Here is a 15,208-nt window from a genome sequence, read left to right as displayed (position 1 = left end):
CACAAGCCGCGTAGAGGAGGGGGCGTGGGGGTGGGGGATCCCCGGGGGGGCCAGCCGCCTTCCCTCCCCGCCCCCCCGCCTCCCGTCACTGCCGCCGCCGCCCGCGGCCTGGTTTGCAGCCCACGTTGCCCCGCCCTGCGGGCGCAGGCACAACCCACCGCGGAGTGATTGGCAGACGAGGCGGGCGCGAGCGCGGGCGGGCGAGCGAGCGCGCCACCGCGCGCGAGAGGCCTCCGCCGTTAGGGAGCGCCGCGAGCCAGTTGCACACAGCGCCACCGGGCGGCCGGAGGTAGGGCTAGGCGAGGGCGCGCGTAGGCGGAGGGGGGCGGGGCTGCGGCCTGCGCGGCTCAGCCCCCGCTTTGCCCTCGGAGCGCCGCCCCCGGGGGGGCCCAGGAGGCACCTTCTCCTCTCCCCCCCACCCCCCCAGCCCCCTACCTCCGGTGTTGCCTCACTTGTCTGATCCGAGCTCCCCTCCTACTCCAGCTCTGTGGTTCTGCTGTGACAGCTAGGAGTGACGACTGACATTTACATGGACTTCGTTTAAAGTGATCTAGCATTGGGCATGCGCCATTTCATTGACAGCTCCCAAGAGCCCCAGGATCTGGATGCTATGTGGGCCACACAGCTAAGTAAGTGTCCGAGACAAGATTCAGACCCACGCGTCCCCTTTTTTAAAAGAGGGCCTTGGCTAGCTCGAGCATCGTGTGAGGATCCTGTGACGCCTGGACCAGTGCCCCAGATACTAGGCCATACTACCTCCTGAATGAATGAATGAATGAGTGCGGGAATGAATGAGTGAGTGAGGGAATGAATGAATACTCACATAGTCAGTGCTCTCCTGCTGGAAGTCTTCAAGCAGAGAGTGGACGAGTACTTATTAAGGGACTGCAGAGGGCTCAGATTCCTTCTCAGATTCCTCTTGGGGTTCTGTGACACATAATAACTACTAATAGACAAAGGCAATTTCATCATGCAAGCTTTAAGTGCCTCCTGACACAGATACGAACACAAGGCTGAAACACACCAAGCATTTCTTAAGCACCTATGGTGCTCTGCACAATGATGTGACAAGCTGTGGTGTGTGAATTTAATAGAATCTTGAAAGGTGGGTGATATAAAGACAGGCAACACTGTATCTGCCCTCAGGGAGCTTATATTTTACTGACTTGAAACCCCAGCTTCTTGACTCACAAGTCCAGTGTAGTTTCTCCCTTCTCCACCAGGTTTCTTCACTCCAGTGGATCCTAATTTCCCTAACAAAGCCATCTCTGAGGGGCACTCTAGTGAGGAGCAGTACAGTATGAGCAAAGATGGGAATGTGCATGATCTGCACTGGCGCTAGTGAGACACCAAATGAGTATTGCTTAGGTTAGCCTGCTCCTGGAACTCTTGAAACCATACCCTCCTGCCTCATCTGTGACCTTACCCTAACAGTCCTTCCTCTTCACCCCCTCCGCCCTCCAAATTCTCAGTCTCTTCCTGGCCACTGGCTCCTTCCCATTTGTCTGCAAATGTGCTCGGGCAGCCCCGATTCTGAGCAAGTCTTCCCTTGGTTTACCCCCTCTGGCTCTCCCCACAGCCTCCTCTGTGGCTGTTCTTTGGGAAATGTTTGCAGCCAGTATTCTCTGTTACTTCCTTACTCACTCTCTTCTGTATTCAGGATTCTTTCCCCACTCATGAGATTGCTCTGAAAGCTTGCCCATTGGAACCAGTCTTGAAATCCCCCTTTTTGTCTTTGTAGTTTTTGGTACTGTTGAGCACTTCCCCTACTGACTGCACCATTTCCTTGGCTCAGTGGAGGCCACACTTTCCTGGTCTTCCTACTGTGTGCCTTCTGCCTCCTCCTCCTCTTCTCAACCCTCCAATATCAAGTACTCCGTGGTCTTTCCTCTGCTCCTTTTGATCTGGACAAGTTTCCTTGGCAGTCTTATGCCCTCAGGCAGCTTCCCCTACCATCTTGCTCTGCCTGTGACTCCCAGATAGGAGTCTGAGGCCCAGACGCATCTTCACCAGTCTGGGACACCTATACCTGAAGGTCTCACTAGCACTTTAAATGAAGCAGGTCCCAAACGGCATTTCTTAGCCTTCCTACCTGGAATGCTGCTTGCCTGGATCCATGTGGAATTCCTTCCCCCTCCCCCCAGTAGACTGTGAGGGCAGGAACGACCTTGATTTTCACTTTGTATTCTCCACATGACATAGTATACATAGTAGATGCTTAATAAATGCATTTTGTAAAATGAGCTGACTCCTCCCCACCTCCAACCCCCCCCCAAGCCAGCTTCCAGCCTCACTTCCTGCTTCCCAAATTCATAAGCCGGACATTTTTTTAGACTCTTGGCCCTCCCTCACCTCTCACGTACCTCTCCCGTATCTGACCATCTCCACTGTTACCACCCTCATTGCTGACCTTCCTGAAGGCCAACCACAGCAAGTTTGGTGCTTCCTCCCTCTCTCTGCTTCGTTCCTTCATTCCAGGTAGGTCTCCTGCATCCATCCTGTCCCCCTGCAGGTGATTCAGCCTGCAGCCTGCTCTGTGAACAGTCATCCATAGTAGATCAGGGCAGGTCACTTTGCTTTAATAAAAAACAAAACAAAACAAAAAACAAATGAAAACCAAAAAACTCCAGTGGTTCCTCCTTACCTGCTGAGTAAAGGGCCTTCTCCCTAATGCTAGTACTTTCCCTCTGTTGGTTACCTTCAATTGATGCTGTCAGATCTTATGTGTGGGGGTGTGGGGGAGTGGTCTGACTGTTGCCTCCCTCATCAGGCAGGGACTGTCTTTTGGCTTTATTTATCCCCTGAGCTTGGCACAGTGCCTGGCACCTAGTGGGTGCTTAATAAATGCTTATTGCCTGACTGTCTGGCACACAATCACCTTTCCAGGCTTATTTATAGCATTCCTTTGTATGTGCTGTCAGCTCCAACCAAACTGCATCCCTGTCCACCTGTGTACATACATATACATATGTGGATACAGAAGAGATACAAAGTTATGATTTGCAGGAGGGGAGGCATTTGCAGAAGCTGGGAATATGAGGAAAGGCCTCATTCAGAAGGTGGCACTTGGCCTTAATCTTGAAGGAAACCAGGGCTTGCAAGAATCTTAGGTTAGGAAGGAGCGCATTCCAGACCTGGGGTGAGGGGTAGGGGGAGCTTGTAAAAAGGCAAGAAGGTGGTAGTTGGACTGTCATTCAGACCCCCAGCTCTTTTTCATATAAACTGGTCCCCATCCTATACTTGTGCAGTTAACATATGATCCTGAGGACAGAACTTGACATGGATCTCTTTTAAATTTCAAATATTTAGAACACTTAGGTCTGCTGAGCTCAGTAAGGCTTTACATTTTTTAAAAAATTTACTTATTTTAGGGGCAGCTAGATGGTGCAGTGGCTAGAGCACCGGCCCTGGAGTCAGGAGGACCTGAGTTCAAATCCGGCCTCAGACACATAATACTTCCTAGCTGTGTGACTCTGGGCAAGTCACTTAACCCCAATTGCCTCACTTAAAAAAAAATTTACTCCTTTTTAACATTTTTAAAAAATATTTTGAGTTCTACGTTCTCTCCCTTCAGCTCGTCCCCCACATGTTGCAATATGATATCAAGTATGCATGTGAAGCCATGCCAAACAACAGCAAAAGCAAGAGTCCGCTCCGACCTGCACTCAGGCCTGGATCTCCTGGAATGGTCTTGGATCATCGTGTGGATCGCAGCAGCCAGGTCTTTCACAGGTGGTCATCATTCCGATACTGCTGTTACTGTGCACAGTGCCCTAGTTCTGCTCACTTCACTTTGCATCAGTGCGTGTAAGTCTTTGAAGGCTTTTCTGAAACCTTCCTGCTCATCGTTTCTTAAAGCACAGTAGCATTCTATCACCATTACAGTCATCACAGGCATCCCCTCCATTTCCAATTCTTGGCCACCACAAAAAGAGCTGCTCTAAATATTTTTGTACATGTGGATCCTTTCCCCCTTTTTATGATCTCTTTGGGATACAGACCTAGAAATGGTATTGCTGGATCACAGGGTATGCACAGTTTTTTTTATAGCCTTTTGGGCATAGTTCCAAACTGTTCTACAGAATGGTTGGACCAGCTCACAGCTCACAGCTCCACCGGCAGTGCATTCGTGTCCCTGTTTTCCCACATCCCCTCCAATATTTGTCCTGCTATCCCATCTGATAGGTGAGGTGGTACCTTAGAGTTGTTTTAATTTGAATTTCTCTAATCAGTAGTGTTTTAAAACATTTTTTCATGTGGCTGATAGCTTAGATTTCTTCTTCTAAAAACTGCCTATTCATATCTTTGTTTTTTCAGCCAAAGACAAGGTTTATTAGAACATCTGCCATATTGACCCAACTCTTAAGGAATCTGAACATTACTGAGCTATTGGCTAGGTTCTTAAGGAATCTGAGCAGTGGCTAGATTTTAAGGATCTGAGCCCCTTAATGGAGATAAGATGGACCTTGTATACAGAAAGACTGTGGGGCAGATCTAGGAGTGGCCAAATAGTTTGGGGTGACTGGAGGAGGGCTGTAAGGAAGATCTGGATGAGAGTGGCCAGTAAGCTGGGGTGAACAGAACACCTGTGACCTGGACCATGTGGCAAGGGAGAATAGAGTCTAGATAGGATTAAGGGTGGGAAGTGGTGGTGGTGGTGGTGGTGGTGGTGGTGGTGGTGGTGGGGCATCTGGAGGTAGATTGGGTTTAGGAGATAATGAAAGGCCAGTTGATAGGATTATAGCCTCAGGCGAATGCCAGAGATTTGGCCATGTGGGAAAGCCCAGGGGTCTAGATCCCATCCTCATCATTCCCCCCTCACACAATTGGGACCCAAATTCTTTTGGGGTAAGAGGCAAAGGTCTTGGCTTCTGAAACTGCTTCCTGCTGGCAAGGGGCATGGAGCTGTCCCTGCCTCAAGGAGGTCCCAAAGAGGAGGTCAACTGGAACCGAGCACAGGCTGCATCCAGAGAATGATGGGGGGACATTGGCTGGCACCCGCTGTTTGCTGCCAACTGTAGGAAAATGGCCTATAGTCTAGAAGACACAAATCTGACAGAAAAGACTGCAGGCCCCAGATATAACAGGATAAAACATCCTTAGCTGTGTTTGGATTCAGATAATTCAGTTTTCTAACCATACAGTATCAAATCTACCTCATAGCCAGACTCAGGAATAGCCAGGTGGGTAACATTCCTTTTCAAAGGAACATAATGGGGAAACTGAGCCAGGAGAATCCCATCTTAGACTGAGGCCAAAATTGTCCTCTCAGCTTTTCTCGATGCTGACTTCCCACCAGTATCACTTTCTCTCTGAGTAGCTTGTGGCATTTCTCTCAGAAGGTAGGTTATTGATTATCAATGGATTATTATGATCCATCAGACAACTCAAAATAAAATCTCAGACAGCAAGTTTCACTAATCACAGCTTGGGAAAAACTTTTCCAGGATTTACATCTCAAATTTAAATTTGTCCTGGTGTAAAAAGCCAACCGTTAGAGATTATTTCTACATACTTGCAAATTCTCAGCCAGACAAAACCCAAACAAGCTTTTTGGCAAGTTTCCACATTAAAACAATAACCAACAATAACTAAATTATGAAAAGTACTTGACGTAACTGATACAAAAAAGTTCACCAATTTGAAACTTGAAACAAACTCATTACCAATCAGGTGACTTCAGTTTTGTTAAATGCATTTCCAAATTACTTTACACAGAGAATCAGCATCTCATCATTAACAGTTAAAGCTGCAACTTTAAAAGAGCAGCTTACCCAAGTTTGGAGGCTAGCTTCTTTACCTTGAGCAGGGTGTGCTGAACCTGGGCGGTGCTTCCAGGCAAAGTTGCCCCAGGGCCCAAGGCCATTGGGGGGAGGGGTAGGAGGCACACTATAGAAGGTGAATTCAGAAGTGGGGGGGGGAGGGTGACACTCTCTTCTCTTGTGAGAAGGATTAACAGATACCCTCTTGACTCAAGGGAATGGAGTGGGAGAAGGGAGTGACCAGGGTTGTAAGGAGGTATTTCAAAACTCCTTGATGATCCATCACAAAACTTCCAGAAGCTGCCAAGATGTTTTTAGCTGTTCTAACTTTTCCCCTGTATCCTCCATGACGGAGGATTTCAGGGATGTAGAGGGAAGGGAGTAAGCAAGCCTCAGGGAACCAAAGAGCACCTGCAGTTTTCCCATATGCTTTCAGATGGACGTCAGTCCTTATTCTCTATGCTGCGGAAAGTGTGCCCAGGTCCATTGTCTCGAACCGAACCAGTGGACCAAGAGCCTGAAAGGCGTCAGGCCGAGTGCGAGACAGCCTCGTAACTGTCTGCTGGAAAAGCACCTCCAAGCCTTCCTAGGTGCTTGGAGAGTGACCCAAACTGCAGAGCAAGAAAGAAAGGGAGGGAGGCTTACATACCTCCCAGTCTTGGCTGGAGAAGAACTTGCGGTTAGGCAGTTTTCCCCTTATGGGCCACCAAAATGTTGAGGTTTAAGGGTTTGGGGGTGCTGGGACCCCAAAATCATGACACACGGGTCCTGTCCAAATGAATTCAACCCAAGCCTTCTTTCAGCCAAAGACAAGGTTTATTAGAACATCCGCCATATTGGCCAGACTCTTAAGAAATCTGCATATTACTGAGCTATTGGCTAGATTATGAGAATCTAAGCCTGCCTGTTCATATCTTTTGACCATTCATTACTTGAGGGAATGGCTCTCTCTCTCTCTCTCTCTCTTCTTTTTTTTTTTTTTTAAATTTGGCTCAGTTCCCTATACATTTGAGAAGTGAGGCCTTTATCAGAGAAACTTGCTGTAAGTCTCCTCTCCCCCTACCCAGTTTGCTGCTTGCCTTCTAATTTCGGCTGCATTGGTTTTGTTTGTGCAAACCCTTTTTAATTCATGTAATCAAGATTATCCATTTCACTTCCTGTGCTTTTCTCTGTCTCTTGTTTGATCATAAGCTCTTCCTTTATCCATAGATTTGACAGGTAAAAATGTCCACGCTCCCCTAATTTTTAGTAGGGCCTTTTAAAGAAGCCTGGCCCAGCCAGTTGGGCTTGAAGGAACAAGGAAAATGATGGGATAGCCATACGCATTGCTCCTCAGCTGGAAGTATTGATGCCAGCTGTGCCCAAGGGTTCTGGTGTCTCCCCTAAGCTGCCGTCCAGGGCAGTAGTGATTTCTGAGGCCTCAGTTCTCCAAGTACAGGCTCCTACCTCTGGGAAATGGCAGGGGCACTGGAGAAGGGAAGGGTGAGGGCATGGGATTCCAGTGTGGGATGAGTAGGAGAGAGGGAGGGATCAGGGCCTGAGTCAAGAAGCCCAATGAGCCCTTACCTGCCATGTGGAGGCTGACCACTGGGTGGCATATGGAACCCAGTTATTTGCCCCATCTAACCCTACCTGGCACCGTCCTGCTCCTCTCTATGGGCACTGTGTTCAGTTGGGGTGGGCCTGGTAGGGACAGCTTCAGGGAACGGGTGCAGCCTAGAGAAGGAGGACGGAGACATTTGTTTTTGGATCCTGGGACCTTGTCTCCTTTCTTGAAGGGGCCCCTTCCCTGCTCTCTCAGCTGCTTTGCAGGGCCCAGAGGTTAGGCCTGCTAGGGGTTCACTCCTCTAGCCTGACCTCAAAGAGAGTAAGGCAGATGTTCTCTAAGGAGGCTGGTCCCTTGGCTGAGGAAACGGAGCAACAAATGCACCACCAGCAGAAGTACAGGAGATATGAGGATGATCTCTACTTTCTGATGGGAGAGATGGCATCCACAGCGGAATGATTGGAGGTCAGGGGAGGACACTTTGGTTGGGAGAATTACAGGGTTATAACCGAGCCTGGGGCCACTGGAGAATAGTAGATTGGCCCACCTCATCTAGGAACCATGATCATGCTTCCAGGTCCTGGGGTGAGGAGGGGGAAAGGAGAGAGGGGAAGAAAAGAACCCGCAAAGGGAGGAGCAAGGTAGTTGTCCTGGAGATGGTAGGAGACTTGGGAGTGAAGCCAGGCCTGGGCTTTTTAAAAATAGTGGTCTGGGAGAGTCCCCAGTCAGGAGGGCAGGAGCCCAGGGTTGTTGTGAAGGTTGTCAAGGCTGGGGAGTGGGGAGTGGCTTAGTCTCCGAGCCAGCCCCAGCCAAATCTTTTGGGACCCTTGTCCCCACAAAGATGAGCAAGGAGGCAGGAACTAGAATTTGAGGGTACTAGGTTTTCAGAAGAGGAGGAAGCAAATGAGAATTTATTAAGTACCTGCTATGTGCCAGGCACTGTGCCAATCACTTTATAAATATAACCTCATTTAATCTTCACAACAACCCTGGCAGGTGGGTGCTATTATGATCCCCATTTTACAGAGGAGGATGTGAAGTGACTTGCCCAGAGTCACTCAACTAATAAATGCCTAAGGCTGGATTTGAACTCAGGTCTTCCTGATTACAGGCCAAGCTTTCTATCCTCTGGACCACATAGCTGCTTCAGCATTTGGTTGGTCCTGGGGATAAAAAACAAAACAAAACAAATCGAAAGTAGTCCCTGCCCTCAAGGAACTTACATTCTGCTGAGGGAAATAAAGATGTGCATAGAGGAAGAAGTGCCAGTGCTGTACAATGGAAAGAACGCTGGACTGAATCACAGGGTCTGAGTTCAGATCTTGGCTCTATCACTTCTACGTGTGTGTGTGTGTGTGTGTGTGTGTGTGTGTGTGTGTGTGACGTTGGACAAGTCTCTTCATTTCTCTGGGTTGCCCCAGTTTCCTTAGCTGTAAAATGACAGCGTTGGACTTGCTGACCTCTAAAGACCCTGGGTACTCACCTCAACCCTATAAGATGAATACTCCAGGTATTGTTACTGCCATTGGACAGATGAGGAAACTAAGACTCAGTGGCTTGCCTGTGGTCAGGGATGGTATTCAAGCTTTGGTCTCTATTGTGCCTTGCTGCCTCTAGAAGACCATGCCAGCATAGTTTGAGGCTAGCGGAGAAGCTCTTCTTGGGCTTCTCGGGTAAACAGGGCAGGGCCTGAGACAAAGCCACACTAGCCTTGGGGGAGCTTGAGCAGAGCCCATCCAAGGCTCTATCTTAATCTTCTCTAGTCTAGTCTTGTGCACACAGGTTTGGAGGAGGCACTGCCTCCAAGAGGAAGTGCCTTCTACTTCTCTCCCCAAATTCCAAGGCCAGGATGGGATGTGAGCCATTGTCCTTCTACCGCCTCCCACCCCAACTCCTATAGGACACACACGGCTTGAGTGGAGAAGGGAAGCTGATTTGCTGAGTGAAGGGAACTCAGAGAGAAGGCTCCAAAAGCATCCCTCTTCATTCTGACATTCAAGGGCACTGGAGAATCTAGGGAGAATTCCTGTTGACTGCAGGATAAAGGCAAAACTCTTCATTCTGGCATTCAAGGCCCTTCACAGACAATCTGGCCCCTAACTGATGAGTCAGAGTCTCATGGTGTAGGGGGTCATGGGCTAAGAGGGTCTGAGTTCAGAACTGGAAGAACCCTGAGGTTGGGGAACATTGTCCTGAGTCCTCCAGTTGACACAGCAGGAAGGGGAGGGGTCTGGGAACAGGGCCCCTGGGCCTGGGGGATGATTTGTCATCCAGCCAGCCTGTCTGTCTTTCACTTAGCTCTACCCCCTCCAACAGTAACAGATATCCAGTCATGGCCACCTGATCCCCAAACCCCAAAGTGGGACTGCCCGAGGCCCTGTATTCCCCCTCCTTCCTATGTCTCTTCCTTATCCTCCACCCAGAGGGACTTGGTGGTTTCCGACTTTCACTGACCTATAGTGAGACTTCCTGCCTTGGTATGGGCCTATTTAAAATTCCCACAACCTCAAGATAGTTGGCTGCTCAGGGCAAGGGCAAGAAGAGCTGAAGGAGGCCAGCAGCATGGCTGTCCAGGAGGCCATCAGTCCAGGTCCCAGCTCCCTGGCTCTCAGCCTGCTCCTAGCTCTGCTGTACACAAGCCTTGAGAGCATCAGTGGACACTCAGCCTCTCTGCCACCTGGCTGCCTGACGGTAAGGCTGACTCTGCCATGCTCTTGGCCCCTGCCCTCCTGGGTCAGGCAAGGATGGAAAACCAGGAGGGCTGGGGCAAGGGTCCCTCATAGCACACACAGTGTGGGGAGGAAATCTTCCTTGTAGACCTTTGGGGAGCAGGAACTCTGGGGATAGGCCTTGTTTGCTCTGGGCAGGGGGAGTGGGGTTCCTGCCTTAGAGGAAAAGCAAATAATCCCATCATTGACATAGCACTTTAGGGTGTCCAAAGTGTTTTACTGAACATCACCTCATTCAATCTCACAACTTGGACTATGTGGATAATTGGCCCCATTTTACAGATGAGGAAACTGAGGCTCAGAGTATGAGTGACTTGCCCAGAGTCACAGTGATTGTCAGAGTTAGAATTTGAAGTGACTAGCAGTGTGGGAGCTAGGTGGCACTGCCTCTCTTGGGCCTGCCTTTACCTGGCCTCAGGAGGCTCCTACAGCAAAGCTGGGCTCCCTTCTCTATTTTGGCATTCGTTCACTAAGGCATTTGAAAACATCTCCTTCATTAAGCCTTTATTATTAGAGAGAACAGCACGAATTTGAAGAGGGCATTGGGGTTTCCAAAACACTTCAAAAGTATCTCATTCGCCCCATATTGCCCTGTGCCAGGCACCGAGGGGAGTAAAGAAAAAAATCTGAAATCTTTCACCCACCCTCAAGGAGTTTATGATCTTGCTGGCGAGCCCAGATGTACACACGAAACAATTGGGTGCTGTGCATCTCTTGTCAAATAGCTAGAGCCCTTGAAGAGGACATCTCAGAGAAGGGCCACCGTGAGCCAAACCTTGATGATGTGTGGGGCTGGGTGCAAGGAAAAGGGGCCAAAGCAGGGCAATTCTAGGTGGGAAAATAGTTAAGAAAGAGCTTGGCCAAAGCAGAGCATGGGTGTCAGTGAAGAGGGAGGGGTAACCCTAAGGTCACCCTATGGTAAGCCTTGAATGCCAGGCTAAGAATTTGACAGATGGAACTTGAGGCATCATGCTGGAGTAGAGATGCCCTTGGCTCCTCCAAAGCTATGCCAACCAAGCCCAAGCTCAGGAAGGTCCTTCTTGGCTGGGGAAACAGCTCCATGATGGCTGGAGATCAGCCAAACGAGACTTGGGGAGGCATAGTCACCTTCCCACCAGCTTGGTTGTAAGGGGCTGCTTTCTTTGTTGTGGCCCCAGCAACTCTGCCAGACTATCTCCTGAGCTAGAGCGTGCTTGCCATTGGCATTGGCGGGGGCACTGTAGCCCACCCCACATCAGTGAAACTGCAGATCCTTGGAGTACTGAGGAAAGCAGAGGCCAGTACCAATGTGGCACCTGGGTTCCCCTCCATGGTGGCTTCTGCTTCCACTGCTGTTCTCCCTCTGGCAATGTGCAGTCACCAGAGTGATCAGGGTAGCAGAAAAACAGAACCATGGAGGCAGGTTCTTGGGCAGCAAGGCCCAAGAGACAGTGATGACAGCTCTTTCTTATCATTCAACCCGAATTCCCAGGCACCAAAGTCCACCCCCGCCCCCTTCCCTCTGAACCTCAGAGCCTCAGATCCCTTCCCCCGATGCCCTTCTGGGTGGCCCTCCCTGGCTTTGGGGATGGCTTTGCCAGGCCTGAACAACAGCAGCAGCAACAAAAACAGTGGTAAGAATGCTAGCTCACATTTCTGTGGCGCTCGTGAGGTAGAGAGTGCGAGTAGCATTTTCTAGAAAGATGAGGAAACAGGCCCAAAGAGATGTGCTGACTTGCCTAGGGTTGTGTAGCTAGGAAGTGCCTTGACCAGGATTGCACCTCCAGCCTTCGGACACCAGGTTCAAGGCCCTTTCCATTGTTCCAGAGCATTGGCTGCCTCTTTTAAGCCAAGCTGGGGCTATGCCAGGGAGCAAGGGGAGCCAGGATCAGCACTGAAGCAGTTTCTAGTTACTATCCCTGCTTAGGACGAAGGAAAAGCCCCTTCCCCACTGCCCCCCCCCCCAGCCCCTAGCCCTGGCCCTGGCCCTGGCCCCTCAGAGCCTCTGGACTCCTTCTCTTCCAGGGCCTACTGAGGGTGTCCTGCCAGGGCCTGGGCCTTCACACATTCCCAGCAGTGTTGCCTTTGACCATGGAACAGCTGGACCTCTCTCACAACCACTTGCAAGTTCTACGGGACAACGCCATGGAAGACAGGCCAAATCTGCGTCACCTGGACCTCCGGGGGAACCGGCTAGAGGAGCTCTCCATGGGGGCCCTGCTGCCCCTGCGCTGGCTCCAGGCTCTCATTCTGGCAGACAACTACTTGAGCCGGGATTACGTGTCCAACAGCCAGGCACTGCGCCTTCTGGGCCACCTGCGGCTCTTGGACCTCTCTGCCAACCTCTTGGACAGTGACATGGCTGCCTTCTACGTGGCCAATCTCAGCTCCTTGTGGAGTCTGGATCTGTCCAACAACCTTCTCACCCACCTGGCACGTGGCACCTTCCTGGGCTCCCCCAACCTGTTAGACATTAACCTCAGTGACAACTACATCCTGCAAATCGAAGCTGGGGCTTTTGAAGGTTTGCTGCAGCTGCGGGAGCTCTCCCTGGCTAGAAACTCCCTGCACTGCATCTCTGATTTCAGCCTCAGGGCCCTGTGGCGACTCAACCTAAGCTCCAATGCCCTGCAGCTCTTTGCCACCGAGGAGGGAAATTGGGGCTACCAGCTCCAGGTGCTGGACCTGAGCCACAATCAGCTGAGAACCGTGCCGATGCTTTCCGCTCTGCGCCATCTCCGCCACCTCAACCTCTCAGACAACCATCTGGCCTCCCTGGAGCCCCACGCCCCACCCTCACCTGAAGGCATTGGCCCTTTGGACCAAGAGGTGAGCAGGCCAAACCTGGCCCACAGCGGCTCTAACCCAGCGGCCAGCTTGCCTGAGCTCGCTGACCTTGACCTCAGTAGGAACCAACTGGACGCGTTTCCAATAGGCTTCCTTAGCCACCTCTCTTCCCTCCAGAGACTCAGCATGGCCTGGAACTGTCTCCAGAACATGTCAGCTCCCCAGCCCAGCCCTGGGCTGCCTCGTCTTCCCCTGAGGTCTCTGGATCTCCAAGGGAATTGGATTCAGACTTTTCCCAGCTGGCTCTTTGAAATCCTGCCCCATCTTGAAGTCTTGGATTTGGGGGACAATGAGCTACGGCTATTCTGGAGGCCAGAGGCTGGGCAAGATGGGCCCTTCCAAGAGACCCGTCAGCCATTCAGCTCTGCCTTCCGCCTGAAGCACCTGAGCCTGAGAAGAAACAGGCTGAGGGGGCTGGGCCCCACCCAATTTGCCCCTGCAGCTTTGTTCTCTTTAGATCTCTCGGGCAACACAGGGCTAGCTCTGGTGCCCAGTGACCTACAGGGCCTGCAGCATTCTTTGCATGAGCTCTCCCTCCGAGGGAACGGCATGGAAAGCACCCGCTTGTGGCTTCCCTGCTTGTGGGAACTGCGAGTCTTGGACCTCTCAGGCAATAAGCTGGCTAACCTGCCCTGGACCCTCAACTGTTCCTCATATCTGCGGAGCTTAGACTTGCGCAAAAATCTCCTCCAGGCCTTGGACACAGAGGTCTTAGGTGGCTTAGGTGGCCGCCTCGGATCTGTGCTCATCGCAGGCAACCCCTTTCACTGCTGTACCCTGGGCTGGCTGGCTGCTTTGGCCAGTGCCAACGTGAGTGTGCCAGACTTAGAAGAAGCATGGTGTGTGTACCCAGACAGTGAGGGGGGCTCCTGGGCCCCCCTGACCAGGGACCACACTCACCTGTGTGCCTGGTGGCAGTGGCGGGGAACTCAGGCTGGGTGGGTGCTGCTGGCTGTCATCAGCTTGTTCCTCATCTGCTGTGGTGTGGCCGCCCTGCTGCAGAACAGTCCAAAGCTGCCCTGGGCCCTGCAGCTTAGGAGGAGTTGGGCCTGCACAAAGCGAGAGCCAGAGAACAACCAGAAGACCATGGGTAGGGAGGGCCTGGGCAGGCCTTCCCTGGAGAGAAGGGACCCAGAGCAGAAGTAGAAGCAGGCGGGGAATGCCCAAGTGAAGGCTAGCAGCACAGGCCGCACCCTGTGCACACTTCTCTCCAGCAGCTCCTTCTTGTAGCCTTCAAGGCCTCAAATGGGGCCAAACTTAGGCCTGCTTTTCGAGCTTGTGTGTATCCAGTGATCCCCTCGTATGTATGCTTCTGGGAGGTGTCAGTGATCCCCTGGAGGACAGCATGATTTCCAACTGAATCTCTCTGATTAGAAGCTCTTTGGCCTCTAGGCCAGTTCAGAAACTTGTACTTGGTCATTTCTTTTTTGCAATGTTGTTTGGTTCTTGGGACCCTTAACACAGAACCGCAGCTCTGGGTTTACATGCACAAATCAAGTTCAGTCTCAGAAGGAAGCAGGGTTCTCTCTGGCTCATCCCCCCAACCCTGGGAGCATCAGAATGTAGCTCATTTTAGGACTCTGCAGAAAACACAAATAAGACATTAAAGAGTCATCGGTTCCCATACAAGCGCTCAGACTAACAATGCACTGAACGCAAGACAACCTTTATTTCACCTTCCAGGCGATACGAAACACAAAGGCCTCACACTCGAGCCCATAAGACAGGACAACCCCTTCCTCCCTCTCTGATAAGCCCCATCTTCACCAGAGACCTAGACCGTCTCACATTGTACAGAGCCACTAGAAGGGTGAGGCTTCCTCAAAGGGAAGAAGCAGATGCTCCCTGCTCCCCACCCCTCCCCACTTCAGAAAGCAGAATTCAGTTGCTAGAGATTTGGTGCTTCATCTTCCAGTGACCCCATTCCCCCTAGGAATCCAGCGCAGACCCTGAGCCTTACAGCGCTAGCAGAAGGTTGAGGTTCCCCTCCCCGCCCACCAAGGGTGCTTTTTGCTGGGTGTTGCTGGAGTCAGTTCTCTTTGCAGATGACCCTCACAGCCTGCAGAGCTTCACAGTAGGAGGGAAAGTGGGCCAGGCTGGAGTTTGTTTCCTTCTCCACATAGAGGCTTTGTTCCTTGCTACTCTTTCAGCTCCAAGCCCCCCACCCCCATGGTTATCCTGTATCATCTGTTGGTTCAGTCAGTCAGTCAAGCATTTACTAAGTGTTGACTATGTGCCAGGCACAGAGCTAAGCACTGGGATACAAGGACAGGCAAAAGCCAGCCCCTGCCCTCAAGGAGCTCCCAGTCTAATGGGGAAGATGACATGCAAACCATGAGGTTCAA

The 15,208-nt window shown here is 51.2% G+C and overlaps 1 protein-coding gene across 2 annotated transcripts; it reads left to right on the top strand.

The window, feature by feature from the left end:
* Window positions 1–29: 29 nt before the first annotated feature.
* Window positions 30–14,268, top strand: LOC110201011 (transforming growth factor beta activator LRRC32-like). 2 transcript variants are annotated; one of them, XM_020976442.2, is made up of 4 exons: window positions 30–289; window positions 484–629; window positions 3,575–3,807; window positions 12,042–14,268. In XM_020976442.2, the coding sequence occupies exon 4, from the start codon at window positions 12,108–12,110 to the stop codon at window positions 14,007–14,009; it is 1,902 nt and encodes a 633-aa protein (XP_020832101.1). In that variant the 5' UTR covers window positions 30–289; window positions 484–629; window positions 3,575–3,807; window positions 12,042–12,107; the 3' UTR covers window positions 14,010–14,268. The 2 variants fall into 2 exon arrangements, with proteins under 2 accessions (XP_020832101.1, XP_020832100.1); XM_020976441.2 differs by lacking the exons at window positions 30–289; window positions 484–629; window positions 3,575–3,807 and adding an exon at window positions 8,794–9,999.
* Window positions 14,269–15,208: the final 940 nt, after the last annotated feature.

The sequence above is a fragment of the Phascolarctos cinereus genome, unplaced genomic scaffold (genome assembly GCF_003287225.1).
Source record: "Phascolarctos cinereus isolate Bilbo 61053 unplaced genomic scaffold, phaCin_HiC Scaffold_8;HRSCAF=390, whole genome shotgun sequence".
Classification (NCBI taxonomy): domain Eukaryota; kingdom Metazoa; phylum Chordata; class Mammalia; order Diprotodontia; family Phascolarctidae; genus Phascolarctos; species Phascolarctos cinereus.
The sequence above is the reverse complement of the archived record's forward strand: the minus strand, read 5'-3'. Positions and strand labels throughout refer to the sequence as shown.